Source organism: Manis javanica, chromosome 2, assembly GCF_040802235.1.
Source record: "Manis javanica isolate MJ-LG chromosome 2, MJ_LKY, whole genome shotgun sequence".
NCBI classification, from domain to species: Eukaryota; Metazoa; Chordata; class Mammalia; order Pholidota; family Manidae; genus Manis; species Manis javanica.
Window position 1 is genome coordinate 129,447,329 of NC_133157.1, and position 20,817 is coordinate 129,468,145.

Below are 20,817 nucleotides of genomic sequence, written 5' to 3' on the forward strand. Positions count from 1 at the left end.
GTTGTATTTTTCTAGGAAGTTGTCCATTTCTTCTAAGTTTTCCAGCTTGTTGCCATATAGGTTTTCATAGTAGTCTTTAATAATTCTTTGTATTTCTGTGGAGTCTGTCATGATTTTTCCATTCTCATTTCTGATTCTGTTGATTTGTGTTGATTCTCTTTTTCTCTTAATAAGTTTGGCTAGAGGCTTATCTATTTTGTTTATCTTCTCAAAGAACCAGCTCTTGGTTTCATTGATTTTTGCTATTGTTTTATTCTTCTCTATTTTGTTTATTTCTTCTCTGATCTTTATTATGACCCTCCTTCTGCTGACCTTAGGCCTCATTTGTTCTTCTTTTGCCAATTTTGATAATTGTGACATTAGACTATTCATTTGGGATTGTTCTTCCTTCTTTAAGTATGCCTGGATTGCTATATACTTTCCTCTTAAGACTGCTTTCACTGCATCCCACCGAAGTTGGGGCTTTGTGTTGTTGTTGTCATTTGTTTCCATAAATTGCTGGATCTCCATTTTAATTTGGTCGTTGATCCATTGATTATTTAGGAGCATGTTGTTAAGCCTCCATGTGTTTGTGAGCCTTTTTGTTTTCTTTGTACAGTTTATTTCTAGTTTTATACCTTTGTGGTCTGAAAAGTTGGTTGGTAGGATTTCAATCTTTTGGAATTTACTGAGTCTCTTTTTGTGGGCTAGAATGTGGTCTCTTCTGGAGAATGTTCCATGTGCACTTGAGAAGAATGTGTATCCTGTTGCTTTTGGATGTAGAGTTCTATAGATGTCTATTAGGTCCATCTGTTCTAGTGTGTTGTTCAGTGTCTCCATGTCCTTACTTATTTTCTGTCCGGTGGATCTATCCTTTGGAGTGAGTGGTGTGTTGAAGTTTCCTAAAACGAATGCATTGCATTCTATTTCCTCCTTTAGTTCTGTTAGTATTTGTTTCACATATGCTGGTGCTCCTGTATTGGGTGCATATATATTTAGAATGGTTATATCTTCTGTTGGACTGAGCCCTTTATCATTATGTAATGTCCTTCTTTATCTCTTGTTACTCTCTTTGTTTTGAAGTCTATTTTGTCTGATACTAGTACTGCAACACCTGCTTTTTTCTCTCTGTTGTTTGCATGAAATATCTTTTTCCATCCCTTGACTTGTAGTCTTTGCATGTCTTTGGGTTTGAGGTGAGTTTCTTGTAAGCAGCATATAGATGGATCTTGCTTTTTTATCCATTCTATTACTCCGTGTCTTTTGATTGGTGCATTCAGTCCATTTACATTTAGGGTGATTAGTGAAAGATATGTACTTATTGCCATTGCAGGCTTTAAATTCGTGGTTACCAAAGGTTCAAGGTTAGCCTCTTTAGTATCTTACCACCTAACTTAGCTCACTTATTGAGCTGTTATATACACTGTCTGGAGATTCTTTTCTTCTCTCCCTTCTTATTCCTCCTCCTCCATTCTTCATATTTTGGGTGTTTTGTTCTGTGCTCTTTCTAGGGGTGCTCCCATCTAGAGCAGTCCCTGTAAGATGCCCTGTAGAGGTGGTTTGTGGGAAGCAAATTCCCTCAGCTTTTGCTTGTCTGGGAATTGTTTAATTCCGCCATCATATTTAAATGATAGTCATGCTGGATACAGTATCCTTGGTTCAAGGCCCTTCTGTTTCATTGCATTAAATATATCATGCCATTCTCTTCTGGCCTGTAGGGTTTCCATCAAGAAGTCTGATGTTCTCCTAATGGGTTTTCCTTTATAGGTGACCTTTTTCTCTCTAGCTGCCTTTAAAACTCTTTCCTTGTCCTTGATCTTTGCCATTTTAATTATTATGTGTCTTGGTTTTGTCCTCCTTGGATCCTTTCTGTTGGGGGTTCTGTGTATTTCCGTGGTCTGTTCGATTATTTCCTCCCCCAGTTTGGGGAAGTTTTCAGCAATTATTTCTCCAAAGACACTTTCTATCCCTGTTTCTCTCTCTTCTTCTTCTGGTACCCCTATAATGCAGATATTGTTCCTTTTGGATTGGTCACACAGTTTTCTTAATATTGTTTCATTCCTGGAGATCCTTTTATCTCTCTCTATGTCAGCTTCTATGCGTTCCTGTTCTCTGGTTTCAATTCCATCAATGGCCTCTTGCATCTTATCCATTCTGCTTATAAATCCTTCCAGAGTTTGTTTCATTTCTGTGATCTCCTTTCTGGCATCTGTGATCTCCCTCCGGACTTCATCCCATTTCTCTTGCGTATTTCTCTGCATCTCTGTCAGCATGTTTATGATTTTTATTTTGAATTCTTTGTGAGGAAGACTGGTTAGGTGTGTCTCCTTCTCTGGTGTCTCTGTGATCTTGGTTTGCCTGTAATTTTGTCTTTTCATGGTGATAGGAATAGTTTGCAGAGCTGGGACTAGTGACGGCTGGAAGAATTTCCCTTCTTGTTGGTTTGTGGCCTTCCTCTCCTGGGAGAATAGCGATCTCTAGTGGCTTGTGCTAAGTAGCTGCACACAGACAGGGCCTCTGCTTCCTGCCCGGCTGCTATGGAGTTTATCTCCGCTGTTGCTGTGGGCGTGGCCTGGCTTGGGCTGCTGCTCCAAAGTGGTGGAGTTGCATTGGATGGGGAGCGGCCGGGAGGCTATTTCTCTCAGTAAGGGGCCTCTGTGCTCCCTGCAGTCCAGGGGATTAGAATGCCCAGAGATCCCTGGATTCCCTACCTCTGGACTAAGTGTCCTGCCCTGCCCCTTTAAAACTTCCAAAAAGCACCTGCCAAAACAAAACAACAACCACAAAAGAAAAAAAAAAGAAAAAAAAAAAGCCGCTCGTTTTTCTTTATTCTCCGGCGCCAGCCTCAGGCACTCGCTCACCGGACTTGCTGCCCTGTTTCCCTAGTATTGGGGTCTCTGTCCCTTTAAGACTTCCAGAAAGCACTCGCCACAACAAAACAACAACAAAAAAAAAGAAAGAAAGAAAGAAAAAAACGTGGCCGCTTGCGTTTCTTTTGTTCTCCAGCACCGGTCTCCGATACCCACTCGCTGGTCTTGCTGCCCTGTTTCCCTAGTATTGGGGCCCCTGTCCCTTTAAGACTTCCAAAAAGCACTCACCACAACAAAACAACAACAACAACAACAACAAAAAGATGGCTGCTCGCTTTTCTTTTGTCCTCTGGCGCCGGCCTCCAGTACCCGCTCACCGTTCTTGCTGCCCTGTTTCAGTATGTTGGTTTTAGCCAATAAGTTTCATACCAAAGAAAATCTAAATCTTGCTCAAATATTTCAACTAATTAGGAGGGGGGTAATTTTTAACACAGTACAGGTTAAAGAAAACTAATCATTCCAGCTCTGGCTCTTACCTTCTTTAGTTAACATTCTTTTGATAAGACACATCTTAGTTTTCACTCCACATGCACTTTTGTCCCATCCACATCTGCTGTGAGTGACATGTGGGTTGGCCCCCAAAAGGATGTCCAGAATCCTTCCAGATGGCCTTGCAAGCCTTCTCAGCTTTGGTTTTACCCCAAGCCACGACTTGCTCAGAGAAAGGCAAAAATTCCTAATTCTAAGATCCCCAGCATTTCTCACATTCATTTAGTGGAAGAACTATTACTGTAAATGCACTGAACACCCACACTTGGCATGATTTATCCCTCTCTTGCCCTAGGCTCAACCCAGCTTTCTAAGTCCCTGTGATAGGTACTTTAAAATCTTTCACCCCCAATTTCCGTTATGAAGTATTCCATCTATTTAAAACAAACAAGAATACCCAATATTCTGCCAGTCCTCATCAGTGTGGCCTTTCATCTGTGGCCAGTGGTCACTCCACCTGGTCCTGGCTAATACCAGCACCAATTTTGATTGGTTAACATCTGAGAGGTACTGGCTGTTGAATATATTTTCACCCTAGCATATATGTATATGAAAAGGAATAATGAACACCCAGATACATAGAGCTGATGAAACAGAGCATTCCAAAGTCTTTCAAAGCATATTTAACAGTAAAAATTTGTAACAGGTAAAATTTTGGCACCGCTAAACATTTAGGAAGTTTGAAAAGAAATTTAAAAAAGAAAAGAAAAAAAAAGAAATTCAGTGAGAAGTCTCTCCCATCATTTCTCTCAGCGGCCTCACCTACAGCATTAAGACTTTCTTGTATATCCTCTCAGCGACTTTATGTACAGACAAAAAATTATGTATAGGCATTGTTTCTTCTTTCTTTCACCATAACACATAACACACAGTGTTCTGTTCCTTTTCTTCCTAACCTAACAGTGTAACTTGGAGATCTTCCTACCTGGGTGAATAAGGAGGTTTCTTGAATAAGAAAAAAAAAAAAAGAATTAAGAGCTTTTGTTGTCTGTTGAAAAGGGCTGGGTGGTACTTCTTCACTGAGCAGCTGTACTGTAATTTATTGAGTTTCCAGCTGGAAACATACAAGATAATTTACAGGTACTCACTACTGCAATCAATAACTTTGTACATCCTCACTTCATAAATACACCAGTATATCTGTCTCTAAGGTACATTCTTAGAAGGAAAATTGCTGGGTTAAAGGGTATGTGCATAAGGGTTGTAATGTTTCACAGGTATGCAGGTGTATCTGTAGGATAATTCCTAAAAGCAGAATTGCCCAGTGGAAAAGCATGTGTGTTTAGATTGCAAATATGCCCTCACTAGGGTCTGTATGAGCAATATGAAAGCAATTGCATATTAATCAACTTTGGACTCTTTTCCAGTTTGGACACTGAAAGTGCCATCCTATGTAGTTTATTTCCTTCATTATGAATAAGGCTGAGTATCTTTTTATATATTTGAAAACCATTTGTATTTTCTTTCCTGTTAAATGCCTATTTATGTATTTTTCCTGATTTTCATGGGATTGGTGGTCTTTTTTATTGATTTTCAGGGGCACTTAGCATATGAGAGAAATTAGCCCTATGTGATAAGAGATGCAATTTTTTCCCCCATTTTGTTATTTACCTTTTGACTTACACTGGGTTTTGCCATGTGAAAATGTGTTTATTTTTATATGGGCTGTATTACCTTTGTCACCCTCACTTACTGAGGACTGCACCAATTCTGAGCTGACTCACGGGCAACTGGTCTTAGTAACAAGGAGATGGTTTGTATAAAGGCTGCATAAAGCAGGGGTTGCACACGTTTTCTGGAAAAGGGCCAATGCGTAAATAATTTAGACTCTGTGGGCCATCTGGTCTCTGTTGCCGCAACTCAACACTGCCACTGTAGTGTGAAAGCAGCTATCAGCAGTGTGTAAATGAACCAAGTAAGGCTGTTTTCCAGTAAAACCTTGATGAAAGTAGATGGCAGGCTGGATTTGGCCCATGGGCTATAGCTTGCTGACCCCTGGCACAGACACTATTAGGGGACCCTCCTATTCTGGTCTGTGATTCTGACTGCCACCATATTCAGGCTCTCCCACAGTCTACCCTCCATGGCAGAAAGATTACTTCATTTCTTTCAAATCCAAATCTCATCTGCTGGTGTCCCAGATGCTCAGCAGAGACTTATTCAGGTTTCCTGGCCTGGAACTAAAAAGTCAGCCCCACAGGCAGCTGTAAGCAGCCCACAGACTTCTCTGCTTTACAGCTGACTCAGTAACCTTGGTGGCTGCCCATTGCCAGCACCTCAGCCAATGAACCACTCAGCACATACATACACTTAACTAATGGTGGGAGGGCAATACTTTCTCAACACGTCCTTGCAAGCTACAGGGCAATGGAAAATGCAGCAGAGGAATTTCCCTCCCTGGGACTTTCCCTATGATGCTGCCCACTCTCAGCTGCCTCCACTGCCCCAGGCAGGGCTCTGCCTCAGAAGCCAGTTCTTGCTCTTCTCTGCACACAAGAAACCCTCATAATGTACTAAATTATATGAAAATGGGTATAAAAATCATACAGTTGTTTCAAGTGGCTGAAGAAAATCTTGCTTTTTAACTTTAGCTGTAACGGACCCTGGAATTGAACGGGACCTCATCTAGATCAAGAATACTGGTTTGGAGGAAAAGCAGGAGAGCAATATACTGGCTGGGTCCTCACCTTTTAAGAACTAAGGACCCTTTCTGCGTTTTTTTCATGGAGCCCCAACCTACAAAACTGGTGCCAAGGAGGACATTATTTTAACTATTATCAAGACCTTATAAATAGATTCTTTCCTGGGATCCACAACATTAAGTACACACCAATTTCATTCATTTTGCTTAGTGGAAAAAAATAATTGATTTTTCTTTTTTTGCTAGTTTTGTTGTTACATAATGTGTAAAAGAAGTCTGAAGTATTCCTGTGACTCATTAAAGTCAACTTGTCTTTAACATTTATGTTACATGTCTATATATATGCTTTTCCAAGGATGCAGAGTTATCAAGAGGCAATAAACAATTAACAACAAAAAGTCATTGATAAATATGGCGTCCCTAAAATGGCCAATACACTTAGGTACAAACTTGCAACACTTGTCATTTCGACAGAACAGAGCTAGAACCCCATTGCCAAGGATTTTAGCTGAAGTTTTAGAATCTGAGTCCAATTGCAGCTATCACAAAAGTATACAGCCATCTGGGGCAATCCTCTGGCTTCTTCCAAAAAAGTGAGATTAACCAGACAAGATGGTTACACATGTAGAAATGAAATATATGGAACTCACTTAGGTAAAAAGATCTGACTTAGCCTATTGTTAAGGAAAATTTCACCTATCACTCCTTGAACAAGCATTTCTTGAGCACGTACTCTTGCCAGGTTTTGTACCGGCTTGGGGAATATGGTGCTGGGCACACAGACCTGGCCCCTACCCCTATCACTCATAGTGCAGATGGTGAGATGTACTGTCCTTCCATCATGTCAGTATCTTGATACAACCATGAAAGTGCCCATGTGGGGAGAGAAATACACAACTATGGGACCTGCTGGCTGGAGGGTGAAGGCTTCCAGAGGAAGTGATGTTGTAGTAATCTAGGAAGAAGGGCAGGTGATGGCCAGCCAAAGTGGGGCAGGGGGTAGGCATGGTGAATGGCATGGGTGTGGGGGCAAGCAAAGGCCAGCATGGCCAGCAGGAAGAGTATCTAGAGAGGCAGGCAGGGCCAGGTCTGGCCAAGTCTTGAAGACTTCTTATGGGCTTTTATTTTTACGCTGAGAGCAGCAGGTAGCCAGGAAAGAGTGAAGTCATCAAAGGTGCATTTTTAAAGATGACTGTGGCTATCTGTGGTAATGGGCTAAAGGCTTGCAGGAAGACCAATTTGGAGGCTATTGCTGATGTTCAGGCAAGAGAGCTCAGAGGCTTGGTCTAGGGGTGGGTACAGAATGGGGGGAGAGAGATGGATAGTTCTGCAACATACTGATGTTTGAGACCAATGGGAAGTGTGAGGGAAGCAGATGACTCCCCAGGTTCCAGCTCTACTGAGGGTCAGAAGTTTTCTGGACAACAGGAACCATTACTGAACATTGTCCCTGTGCATGGCATCTGGAGTGTATCCTAACAGGTCCCTTAGAATAAGTCAGACCCTGGCTTTAGAGTTATTGACTACGACTCAAGCATTTCCTGGAAAATGCCCCTGAACAAGCTGAAACTTGTGCATCTCCCCCTTATCTGCACTTCTGCAGGCATCATGTGCCCTACTCCCACGTCTGTAGAACACGCAAACATCCGGATTAAGAGTTACAACCTGAGCTCCAGGGAGCGGTACATTTGTAACTCAGGTTTCAAGCGTAAAGCCGGGACGTCCAGCCTGATCGAGTGTGTATTTAACGAGACCACGAACGTTGCCCACTGGACAATTCCCAATCTCAAGTGCATAAGTAAGTAGCCATCCTGCTCTGTCTCTCCAGCCCCTTTGCAAAGCCAATTCAGAGAGCAGAACTGCAGTGTGGGAAGCTGAATGGGCCCATCTTAGGGCCCAAGAGATTTGTGTTGAGGTCAGAGGCTAAATAAATCAGTGAGCCTCTAAACACCTTAGGGAGGTAGAAATACATGGGACTTGGGGGGTCACACAATTCTGGGTTCAATTGGCTTTACGACTTACCATCTGTGAGACCTTGAGCAAGAGCCTTAATATTTTGAAACCCTAAATTCCTCATCTACGGAATGGACCTGATGTCAACACTGTGGTTTGTAAGAGGATTATGTGAACCCTGTTAGATATTAACAATTACTGCCATCAATGCTTTAAGATTATGGTAGCAAGAATTTGGCTAGACGAGGGGATGTGCTCACAGCATGCTGCTTCCCAGAGTGCTTTCCTGATTTATCCCCTAGAAGACAGCCTGCAGGGAAATTGCTGTTCTTCTCCATCAGTCCCACCCAGAACAGGGAGACCCATGGAGCAGACATTCTGTTAGCTTGGTCACCCATGTCTGGTGTCCAGCCAGTGCCCCAGAGCAAGTGTGAGGGAAGGTTGCCAGAATCAAATTTTTGTTAACCACCCATAACTGTATAACCATGCCAGAAGTAGCCAATCTTGGAGTGAAGGCCAACAGTGTCCTTTTAAGCCCCTTACTTCAGAAAAATAAAGATTAATCCAAGGTCTTCCAAGAGAATTCTGATTTTAGAAACATTTCTTGCATATTTGGTACATGTCCAACTGTAAACTAGATACTTTCTCACATAAATTTGTGAAAATTCTCAACTTCTCTCTTGGGGAAGCGGACAAAAGGGATTGTTCTACAGTAAACTCATTCTGCTGTAGGATTCCTTGAGGAACCAGACCTGCCCATTGAACATGTAGTATTCAGATCACCCTGGGCCCTTCTCTCTCCCTGTGGGACCGTCCACAGAGACAACACAGGCAGGGCAAGGAAGCCTTTTATTTGTTGCACAGGAATTGCTTGGCTGGTGAACAGGCCCCATGGCATCAGGCATCACTGAAGTGATGAGCAGGGTGAGAATGAGCATGACAATAACATTATGGTGACAATGCCAGCTCTGCCCAGTCCAGGGAACCATGGAACCCAAGATTCAGGGGCAAAAATAAGGGCTTTTGGGGGCTGGGGGGTTAGTAGAGAAAGTTCTGATTTCTTTGGGTGAATGAATCCTGGATGGAGAAGAGGTGTGGGTTCTGAACAGGGTAGTGGGGTGTGGGGAGAAGGGAAAGTACACCTTCATACTTTCAGAAGTGAAAGCCAGGAGGAATCTTTAGTTTGCATCTAACCCAAAGGCTCCCCACCTTTTACCACTAACAACTCCCTTCCTCATTTTTCCCAACTTTTTGTGCTTGGAATGATTATTTCTCTGCCAAAAAAATCTGAATCTACTCATTGTTTATTTTCCCATGCAAAGCCAGCACTTTAAACTGAGTTGATATCATTGCTATCATTACAGCCAAAAACTAAAGACATTTGACACTTAACCTGTGCAGTCTTTTTGAAAGGTTAGAAGTAGTTTGCAGTCTGTTTGCATTTGCATGGAACAGCAGAGTGGGAAACACTGTTACGGATTTCTTATGATCTATCCTAGGAAGTCAGATACGTCCACTTAAATTCAAACATTTACTCTTTATTTATATCCAGTTCTGAAGCCAGGTTCCACCCTCAGGATCATAAATGCCATGTGGTTATCCTCTCTCTAGGAGACCCCTCCCTGACTCACCAAAGGCCACCCTCCACAGTAGCGCCGGCAAGGGTGACCCCAGAGCCAGAGAGCCCTTCCCCTCCTGGAAAAGGTAGGCATGTGGGAAACTCTGTGAGGGCTCCCATTCCTGCTAGTTCTCAGGGCCCCCCAAATCCCTCAGATTCGTGGGCCATTGCTGGAGTGTTACTACAAACTTAATAACAACGCACTTTTTGTTGAAGAATAGCAATTTGTATTAGCTTAATTCTCTCTTTTAAATCAGAGTTGCTTGATATCCACGTTTCATTTGTGCATAATTAATAATGGTCCAAAATCCACACTTGAAATGCCAGATCAAATTTAGGTGTAGACACATTCTCCTCAAGAACTCTGGACGGTGCGAGGTCTTGCCTGCCTTCCATGTCAGCCACCTTGGTTTCACAGGTGCCTGCAGAAAACATGACCCTCCTGGCTCAGAGACAAAAGACTGTCTTACATAGCACAGCAGGCAGCTGGGGCATTGGCATGTTGGCATCAAGTCCCTCATGCCCAGGTCCCATGGGTAGGCCTAAACAGAGGCCTGGACATGGAGCAGACTGCACCATGGCACTCCAGTCTTTTGTAAGTGGCTGAATGTGTCTCTGCCCTTAGCTCCAGTGGGAGGCACAATCTCCATCTTCCAGGGCTGTGTACACATCCTTGAAGAGAAAGTCCCGAGAAAGGGCTGTCAGTGCCTCTGCGGGCAAGACATGCAGAACTTCTCCCAACAATCCTAACCAATTGCTGCAGGACAGAGGCACTGCACAAAGCTGCCAGTGTTCTGTATTCTACTGAGTCTTTGGTAATCTATTCCAATTTCCACAGCACTGTCCTGATGTTAAGAAAATTTGAAATCTAAGATGCTAAATATCTAGGGTCAGTGTGCCCTGTACCCTATCATACCCTTACTTTACACTTAGCTCATGATTTTTTGTGGATTTTCCTGACCCTCAAAAGACACGGTCTTCCTTGCAGGCCTGTTGCTGACTGCACTGCCCAGGTCCTTCCCGGGAGTGCTGGTTCTTAACCTTGGGTGCACACAGATCACCTTGGAACGCTGCTTGGTGTGGGGAGCAGTCTGGGAATTAGGGCTCTAGAAGCTCCCTAGATGACTCTTAGGTAGCTGAGGCTGAGAATCACTGCTGAAGGGAGGGTGGAGAGGCCAGAGAGAAGTTTCTCCCCAGTTTGTTGAGGAAGATGTTGAGGTGCTGGCTAGTTAAGTTTGGGGTAATTCCATAGCTCTTTTGATCTGAGTCACACCTCATTCACCAATGGTTGAGATAATCAAATGGCCTCTCTCCTGGCCTTGCCTTCGTGTGCTACACACGTGGCCAGATGAAACTGTGCAGTCGAAGTCTCAGATGAGAGAGCATATCTCTGATGTGGGGTGAAGTGGCCATGGGCTCATGGATGCTCTATCTGCAGAGCACCTGGAGCTGGCAGCCTGGGAAGTATGAGGTTTGTGGGAGGTACTGACAAAGATTAGAGAGCACAGGGACTTCTCACAGCAACTGGCTGGAAGAGAGGGAAAGCAGCTCCAAACACAGTGGCCCGGCCGCCAAAGCTGCTGGGAGCACAGCGCTGTTTTGCTTACCCCTTTGCTCCAGGGCAGCAGCTCCCAAGTACCCAAGTACTTTATCACAATGGGGACCTATTTTTCATGGAGAGAATAGTGAAGTTACACCCCCACAGCTTACAGTTTGAGGGCAGCCATTTGCCAGTTAGAACAGGGACAATACTGACCTAAACACAGGCAGGCCACCCTGGCTGAGGCTAGGGCAAAACCAGGATACATTCCTCAAATATGTTCTCTAAAGTTCAGGCATGCTGAATCTCAGGCTTCCCCCTATTTCAAAAGTTTTGTGCAAACATTTAAGAAATAAATTAAAATCCACACCCCAGATGTCTTTGGCAAATATAGTTCCACTTCTTTTTTTTGAGATGAGTCTTCACAGTGTCCTAAGTGCCTTCTTTAGTAAATAAGCCTGGATCTACTCAAATGTTTGGGGTCTTTAACTTATGTACACCATAATGACTAACTATAAATCCTCTAGTTTTTCCAAAGGTCCCATGGACATTCCAGATGGATGAATAAATGTTGCCCACTGAAGGGATCTTCCCAAAGAACCATGGAGCAGTGTGATTGGGGGAGGGGCTCGCCTTGGGGAGGGCTCGCCCCAGCAGGGCTCACTAGAGCAGGGAGCCAGTCCATTCCCCTGGAGCTGAGCAAAGACACGATTCTAAACATTTATGTTCTCTATGTCTTGCACTTCCCTACAGAGCCAGATTTTACCTCCAAGTCAGACACCACAATGGCCACAAAGCCAGCTATTGTACCAGGCTCCAGGCTGATGCCATCAAAACCTCCTTCTGCAGGAACCATGGAGGTAGTCAGTAATGAGCCCTCCCAAGTACCACCTCAGACAACAGCAAAGATCTTGGAACACACTCCCTCCACCTCGCAGGAGATGCCAGGTTAGCACTGGCTTTGCATACATTAGGGGAGGTCAGGTTAACACCAGCTTTGCATACTTTAGGGGAGGTCAGCTTCCACATGCTGTTTCTGAGATGTGGCTGGAGATCTCCAGCAAGGCAACTGCCTAGTATTATACCATCCAATCCAAAGGCAAGGCAACTCAGCCACCTTCTGCCTTCTGCTCTCTGCCACAGCCTCCTTGCTCTGTTTCTTATTCTCTGTGCTCTGCCTTGGCTCAGTCCAACTGGGAGAGAAAATCCTCCTCCCAGATGTGACAAGGCTCACCACAGTAACCTGCATGGCAGAGGTTTTGCCATAAATCGGATTATCTGTCTCCTCCCAATATGGGAGGATGGAGGAAGCTTTCTGCAATCTAGAGAAGCTCTCAGTATTCTGCATCTTCTGTAAGTGCGTATCTGATTCTTAAGCATGGCCCAGCATTGAAATGAATTACCTGGTTCTTTGCTAAAGGGAGTTTGGTTTTGCCAGTGAATATCTCAAGGCTTTAACATGGGAGCCGAAATGCCCAGAATTTCTCCGCTCAATGAGAAACAGGTGCCTTTAGGACTACAGCAATAACTGAGCTGCAATCTCTTCTTGGCAGGTACATATGCATTCAATTCCAGAGCTGTGACTGGTAAGTACTTTTCTTTGTCCCAGTGGTGTTTATGCTAAGGGGACCCTCATAAGTCCCAGGATATGACACAGTTCTGACTTATGCCTGCTGTCCCAGCATGGTCATTAACAGCGACCCCTTTCAGTCTCAAACTGTCTCCGTGTAGATAATGAGTTCATGACCACCCTACTTAGGGAATTCTAACATAACTATCTTAATATTGGTAGTTGCTCACTGTCAGGCTACTGATGGCAAAACCAGAGAGTTGATGCATCACAGAAAGGACCTCCTTGCCCAGCTCTTCAATTACTAGGTAGGGCTGGACTTTTGTCCAGGACTTACTACACCACAGTGAGTGCTATTGTCATTAAAATGCTGCTGCTATGCCACGAGTTGCATCTGTGTTCCACAGGGTGTTAGCCCTGCACTGTTCACAGAGACTGCAGGGCTTCAACATTTTTGTTTAGGAAGTGTGATCCATCATTTAATTGTCTTAAATATCTATGGGCTCACTTGGCAGTTCTTTTAATCAATAACTTTATTCAATTAATCCAGTATCTGGTCTTATCCTTGACTAGGCTCTTCTTGAAGACTCCTGATTATCAAATGAAAGGCTCTAAACGTTATCTACAAGTGTTTACACTGCCAAATCCATACTAGTATACTAGGAGTGAAGAGCTCATTTTTCCGACTGTATTACACCACTCTCTTTCATACTTGAAATAATTTGCTTCAGTCTATACTCAGCTTTTGACAGGAGCTGCCTCTGTATCTTATCATTCACCTATCCATTCAATATTAAGTGAGTCCTTACTGTGGGCCAGGTATGGTCCTAAGCTGTAATAGAATGCAGATTTCTCATTAAAAAGCAAATGGCATTTTAATTGTACTTCACCTTATGGAATGCTGAGGTTTTAATCCAATTAATTGATTGAGTGCCTACTATAAACATGACCCTTCCTGTGTGCTTAGAACAGTAAAAGAAAGAAACCAGTGCCCGGGAACAAAGAATTGATCATTTTTAAATCTGCCTTCGTCAGAAGCAGGCACACGGCACTCTGGTCATGGTAACATTAGAAACACAAGGCCCTGGCTGGCCCAGCTTGCTGGTACTGCTGAGCAGGGGCATTCCCTGTATATTTATAGAAGACATCTTATCCATTGACTAGTGGTCTCAGCCACCTTCTCCGCCCTAGAACCCAACAGGCACTGTGGGTCAAGTAGAGGTGGGTGCTCCTGGCCTTCTGTGCAATGATCCACTTATTCTCTTCTCCTCCCCTCCCCTCCCCTCCCCTCTCCTCCCCTCCCCTCTCATCTTCTATCTCACCAAATGTCTTTCTCTTCCTTGTCCTCTAATTCATCCAGCCCCTAGGAAACAAAAAAGGGTGGGGGACTTGCAGGTGATAGCTCATCCATTGCTTTAACGAATGTGCTTTCAATTTCTTTTCTGCCTGGATATAACTGAGGGAGAGGCCAAGGGGCTGCACTGAAGTCACTGCATTCAAATTATTTTGCTGCATCACTGGCTTGGGGAGCCCCCTTCTCACTTGAGTTGGAGTCTGGGGTTTTTACTCTTCATTAAAAAGAAACATGAGGAAGAATTGTGAAAGTAGAACTATAGTTTACATCAACTTGCCTTTTCCCATAAATCTCCCCATGAAAGGAAAATCTATGCCAAGCTGATTAGTCAGTGTGAAGAAACAGTTTACCACAGGCTACAACATCTCCTCTAAAGTAAATACTTTTTAGTCATAGTGATGATTAATCTGAAGTCATAAAACTTAAAACATCTTTCACTCATTTCCCCAGATTTTCTGTTATTTCTTTTGGAACTTTCCTATGCTTATTTTTATTTGCCAAGATGCAGGTAGTTAGTTTTGTTTTTATAACTTTATTGTTTCTTATTATGTATCATTGATAAAATATCAGGAAAAAAGTTAAAAAGAGAGAAGATTAAAAAGATTATCTACAATCCCACCATTACTTAATACTTTGGTATTATTCTGAGACTTGTGTGCATATAGACATACACATGGCTGACTGGAGATTAGTTTTGGTTCTTTTTTTTTTTTTTTTTTTTTTTTAGTTTTGGTTCGTTTTTATCTCAGCCAGGTTTCTTCACTTAACATACTACTATAGACACCTTCCCATGTTAATAAATACAGATTCATTTCATTACTTTTAAAAGCCGAATAACATTTCATTGTATAGGTATACTACATTTTATTTAATTAATTTTCTATTTATAAAAGATTAACATTAAAAATGTTTTTAAGGTTCAATACATTATATTGGTTGCAGGTGAACTTAAGTGATTTATCAATTAGATATATATTACTAAATGCTCCCCATAAATGTAGTTACCATCAGTCACCAAAGATATTACAGTATTATGAGCTATATTCCCTATGCTGAACTTCCATTCCTGTGACTAAATTATAATTTGAGGTTTATAACTCTTCATTTCCTTTACCAATTTCATGAGTCCGCCCTTCCCATGGTAACTAATTGTTGGTTTTCTGCAATTGAGTCTACTTTTTTGTTCATTTAGTTTTTCACATTCTACAAATAAGTGAAATCGTATCATATTTCATCTTTCTCTGACTTAGCATAATACTTTCTAGGTCCATCTATGTTGTCACAAATGGCAAGATGGTCTTTTTTATGGCTGAATAATATTCCATTGTGTATATGTACCATCTGTTTATCCATTCATTTATTGATGGACACTTTGGCTGCTTCCTTATCTTGGCTATTGTGAATAATGCAGCAATAAACATAGGGGTGCATATATCTTTTCAAGTTACCGATTTTGCTTTTTTTGGGGTAGATTCACAAAAGTGGAATTGCTGGGTCGTATGGTATTTCTATTTTTAGATTTTTAAGAAACCTCCATACTCCCATACTGGCTGTACCAATTTGCAATCCCATCAGCAGTGTACAAGGGTACTCTTTACTCCACATCCTCACCAACACTTGTCTTTTTGATACCAGCCATTCTTGACTGGTGTGAGGTGGTGACTAGTGATGTTAAGCATCTTTTAATATGCCTATTGGCCTTTTTTATGTCTTCTCTGGAAAAATGTCTATTCAGTTCCCCTACCTGTTTTTAATTGGATTATGGGTTTTTTTTGGTGTTCAATTATATAAGTTCTTTATATGCTATGGATATCAACCCCTTATTGGATATATCATTTGCAAATATATTCTCCTATTCAGTAGGTTGCCTTTTTTGTTTTATTGATGGCTTCCTTCACTACAGCTTTTTATTTTGATGTAGTGCCACTTGTTTATTTTTGCCTTTATTACTTTTTCCTGGGGAGACATACTCAGAAAAAACTTTCTAATGTTGATATTCAAGAGTTTATTGCCTGCATTTTCTTTTAGTAGTTTTATGGTTTCAGGTCTTATATTTAGGTCTTTAATCCACTTGAATTTATTTGTGTGACTAGTGAAAGCAATGATCCAGTTTCATTCTTTTGTAGGTAGCTGTCCAATTTTCCCAACACCATTTATTGAAGAGACTATCTTTTCCCCACTGTAAATTCTTGCTTCCTTTGCCATATATTATTAATAGACCATTTAGGCATGGGTTTATTTGCTGGGCTATTCTGTTCCATTTGCCTATGAATCTGTTCTTGTGCCATTACCACACTGTTTTGATTATTGTAGCTTTGTAGCAGTTTAATATCAGGGAGAATGTTACCTCAAGCTTTGTTCTTTTTCTCAAGATCTCTTTGGTTATTTGGGGTCTTTTGTGATTCCATACAAATTTTAGGATTATTTGCTCTAGTTCAGTAAAAAATGCCATTGGTATTTTGATAGGGATTGCACTGAATCTATAGATTGCTTTGGGAAGTAAAGCAATTTTAACAATATTAATTCTTCCTATCCATTAGCATGGAATAGCTTTCTATTTATTTATGTTGTCTTCAGTTTCATCAGTTTTGGTTTTTTTTAGTTTTTCAGAGTACAAGTCTTTCACCTCCTTGGTTGAACTTACTCTTAGGTATTTTATTCTTTTTGATACAATCATAAATGAGATTGCTTTCTTAATTTCTCTTTCTGCTAGTTCATATTTGTATACAGAAATGTAACTGATTCCTGTATGTTGTGTATCCTTCAATTTTACTGAGTTCACTTATTAATTCTAATAGTTTTTTGGTGGAAACTTCACAGTCTTCTATATATAGTATCATGTCATTGGCAAATAGTGAGAATTTTACTTCTTTCTTACCAACTGGATACCTTTTATTTCTTTTTCTTGTCTGACTGCTATAGCTAGGACTTCTAGAATTATGTTGAATAAAAATGGTAAGAGTAGGTATCTTTGTCTTGTTCCAATATTAGAGGAAAAGCTTTGAGTATGATGTTAGCTGTGGGTTTATCAGATACGGCCTTTATTATATTAAGATATGTGCCTTCTATACCTATTTTGTTGTTTTTATCATGAATGGCTGTTGAATTTTTTCAAATGCTTTTTCAGCATCTATTGAGATGATATGGTTTTTATCCTTTTGTTAATGTGGTGTATCACACTGATCAATTTATGAATATAGAACCATCCTTGTATACTTGGGATAAATCCTCCTTGATCCTGGTGAATGATCTTTTTAGTTTTATTTTGAATTCAGTTTGCTAGTAATTTTGTTGTGGAGTTTTACATCTATGTTCATCAGGGATATTGCTCTGTAATTTTTTTTTGTAGTGTCCTTGTCTAGGTGATGTTGGCCTCACAGAATGAACTTGGGTTTTAAATTATTTTAAACGATACTTCAATTAAAAACTACTGTACATGTTTTTTCATTTTCTTAGAATAAATTCCTAGAGGTGGAATTAGAGAGTCAAAGAGTATGGTCTTCTCCAGAGCTTTTGTTATGTTACTCTAACACACTGCCCTTAAAAAACTGCACCACTTACACTCTTACATAGCAGAGAATCTGGGTGTTTCCCCATATCCTTATATTTAGCTATTTTTCAATAGAGCTGTATTTTAAAGGTCAAGCCATGGAAGATGTGTACTGTTTGTATAGGTGCAGGTCTGGAAGGTTCAACAGTCTTGGAAAATTAGTGGCCCATGGTCCATAGTGAGACTACTGGCTCCCTAGATATTCAGGGCTGTCATCTTGCACAGGTGATTTCTGAAGGGAGATTTCACAATATTAAGATAAACTGGCCAAATCTTCTTGGATCCTATTATTAATGTAAGTGTTATAAAACCTGTTGTGTTCACCCTGCACTCAAGGCAAGCCCTCTTGCTTCCACATGAACAGCCTATTCTATCTAACAAACCTCAAATTCTGTTGTGGCTGCTGGCCTTACACCCAGAAATCTACCCACCACTCCATGTTGTCCCTTTCAACTCGGTCAAAGCATCTGTTTTTCCTTTTCCTAAGCCATTACCTTATTTTCCTCTTATCTGTAACCCCTCTCTTTTAACATATCCTCTTCCTCCTTACCACTCTTCCTCTGCCATAATAAGTGCAAAACAAAAATATGATGACAAGGAAATTGGAAGGAAAATGGCACACAGTGCCATTGTTTCTAAATCAGGATTCTGTGAAGTCTAAGAAATGAGAACATTGTGCCAAGGGACAACTGAGGACCCCTACCCTGTCTATTTCTTTGATTTTGGATTTAATGGCAGGAATTTCTTCTCCTGAAGTGCTACCCTCCTTGTCCTCATACTTCCACACCAGCTTCTGATCTCTGAGGTCTTACTTGCCCCTCTTAACTACTTCTGTTCCTGCCCCAACACTTGTGTCACTTTGATCAGGAAGGACGAGGATTAGGAGCAGGAGATGTGTGATGACATGAATGGGGATGTTTGAACTTCAGTGTTAGTGGAAAAGGAGTACATTTTTGCCCAAATATAGAATAGACTTGTATTTCATGGACCTCAAGAAAAGTTCACAAGAGTAAGCAGGCTGGGAAGGCATTTGAATCTCTCTGTAGGAATCTAAGTTGTAAAGAATCTTCAGATTCTTAGAAATTAATTGCTACCAGGACTTTTTGCATTTACCAGCTTAGTTCTGTTCTTTTACAGTGGCAATCTCTATACCTACTGGTGTGCTTTGTGGAGTATGTGTTGCATTTCTTCTGGTATGTTACAAAAAATCAAGGTGAGTAACACAGGGAAATCACACTGGACAAGATTCTTGCCTCTTTCAGAGAAAGAGCTGCATCATAATGATTTTGGGCCTGTACTCTCAAAGGAAGAGTCCTTTTCTTGGCTAGAGAGGTAGGCTTTGACGCTTAGCCCTTCTATGTTGGCCACGAGGAAAGTTCAAGCTCATGGCCAATTTACAAAAATCCAATACAGAATAAAAAAATGTACCAATTAATCAATGTGTTGGATGTGTAGTTTTTATGCTATATTCATGAATATGTTCTTCTTGAATGTACTCATTAAATATGGACATATCAATATGTTCATATTGGCCTTACTTTCACATTTCTAATAATTTAAAATCTATAGTTCGGCATTTATAAGATTGTTTCTGCCACTTGCTGAAATTTCAGTTTTTATTATTTTTCTAACCTTTAGGCATTTTTAAAACTCTTTTTGAGGCTTTAAGCCTCAAATGGCATATGAGCATTAATTTTGTACTTCTATTAATTAGTAGTAAGTATTTCAGCATTCCACATTGACACGGTTTTTCTGGATCCTTCCTAGCATTAAACAATGAGCAGATATATATTTGTTGAAACTATAGTTTGTTATTAGTCATAATTCTTTTCTAAATATTTATATCAGTACGTATATTGACATACTTGCCATGTATATCATATAAAGATTATACCACCCTTTGAGACTTATCTTTGACAAAACGAACATTCCATGATATGCTACTATAAAGGCAAAATGAAAATAAAAGTTCATATAAATCTTCAAAACCTGCTAATACCTGCCCAAACAAAAAGAAATACCATAACCCTCACAGATATCTTAGAAATGAACAAAGGTTGGTATATTACTCAAAAACTTGTGAAAACAATCTGAAAAATGCTAAAATGTTGGCAAAATAGAAAATGACTTTTAAAAGAATTTTTGAAATATCATAACTAATTTCCACATAAAACATTGTATTTTAGAGTTACATTCTTAAGAGATAATGACTGACTACATTCATTGCTATGTTAAAGGAGAATATTATGCAATATTTTAAAATAATACATTAAAAATATATTCTTAAAAAGAATTTGTAAATTTGGTATATATTGGCAATCAATATTCTAAGAGGAAAATATCAATATTTACTGACTGTATTAAGATTTATTCATACACATACTTTTTTGAAGAACTAGTAAACCTGGTAAGTATGTCTACTTGGTCATTTGGTGATTTCATTCTTGCCATCAACCTGATCTTTTGCAAATGGGTTATTAGGTAGATTTGTCATTCATCAAATTGGCTCTGAGAAAACTATTTTCAGTAAATTGGTCTACAGTCCTGATTTATAGTTAAGCTCTCAGTCCAAGGAGGTCTAAGTGCTTTGTTTTTTACTGAATTATAATTAGTATGCAATATCCTATTAGTTTCAGGTATAACCACAGTGACTTGGTATTTCTATAAATTATGAAATGCTCCCTAAGTTCAGGTACCATCTGTCACCAAAATTATTACAATATTAATGATATATTCCCTATGCTGTACATTACGCCCCCTTAACTTATTTTATAACTGGAAGTCTGTATAACTTTATCCCCTTTACCTATTCCCCCCACATCTGGTAACCAACACTTTACCTCCTACATCTATGAATCTGTTTCTGTTTTGCTTGTTTATTTTGTTTTTTAGATGCCACATATAAGTGCAATCATATGGTATTTGTCTTTGACTTATTTCACTTGGCATAATACCCTATGGGTCCATCCATGTTGTTGCAAATGGTAAGAATTCATTCTTTTTTATGGCTAGCGTTTCATTGTATGTATGTATGTATGTATATACCACATCTTCTTTATCCATTCATCCTTTGGAGGACACTTAGGTTGCTTCCACATCCTGTGTATTGTAAATAATACTGTAGTGAACATAGGGGTGCATGTATCTTTTCAAATTGGTGTTTGTTTTCTTTGGATTTAAAGTGGTTACTTTAAAATGCCCTGAAAAGTTGCCTAGCTTTAGGAGGTAGATTATATAATTCATGGAAGAAATT

At 40.5% G+C, this 20,817-nt stretch overlaps 1 protein-coding gene across 2 annotated transcripts in view; it reads left to right on the forward strand.

Annotated features, from left to right (window-relative positions):
* Positions 1–20,817, forward strand: part of IL15RA (interleukin 15 receptor subunit alpha) — a 47,922-nt gene that overhangs the window by 25,193 nt on the left and 1,912 nt on the right. The window contains exons 2-6 of one of the 2 annotated variants that reach the window (XM_037001488.2): positions 7,583–7,777; positions 9,544–9,636; positions 11,844–12,038; positions 12,644–12,676; positions 18,702–18,777. In XM_037001488.2, coding sequence (XP_036857383.1) covers positions 7,583–7,777; positions 9,544–9,636; positions 11,844–12,038; positions 12,644–12,676; positions 18,702–18,777 — 592 coding nt within the window. The remainder of the gene's footprint in view (positions 1–7,582; positions 7,778–9,543; positions 9,637–11,843; positions 12,039–12,643; positions 12,677–18,701; positions 18,778–20,817) is intronic. The other variant, XM_073229423.1, reaches the window with a different exon arrangement.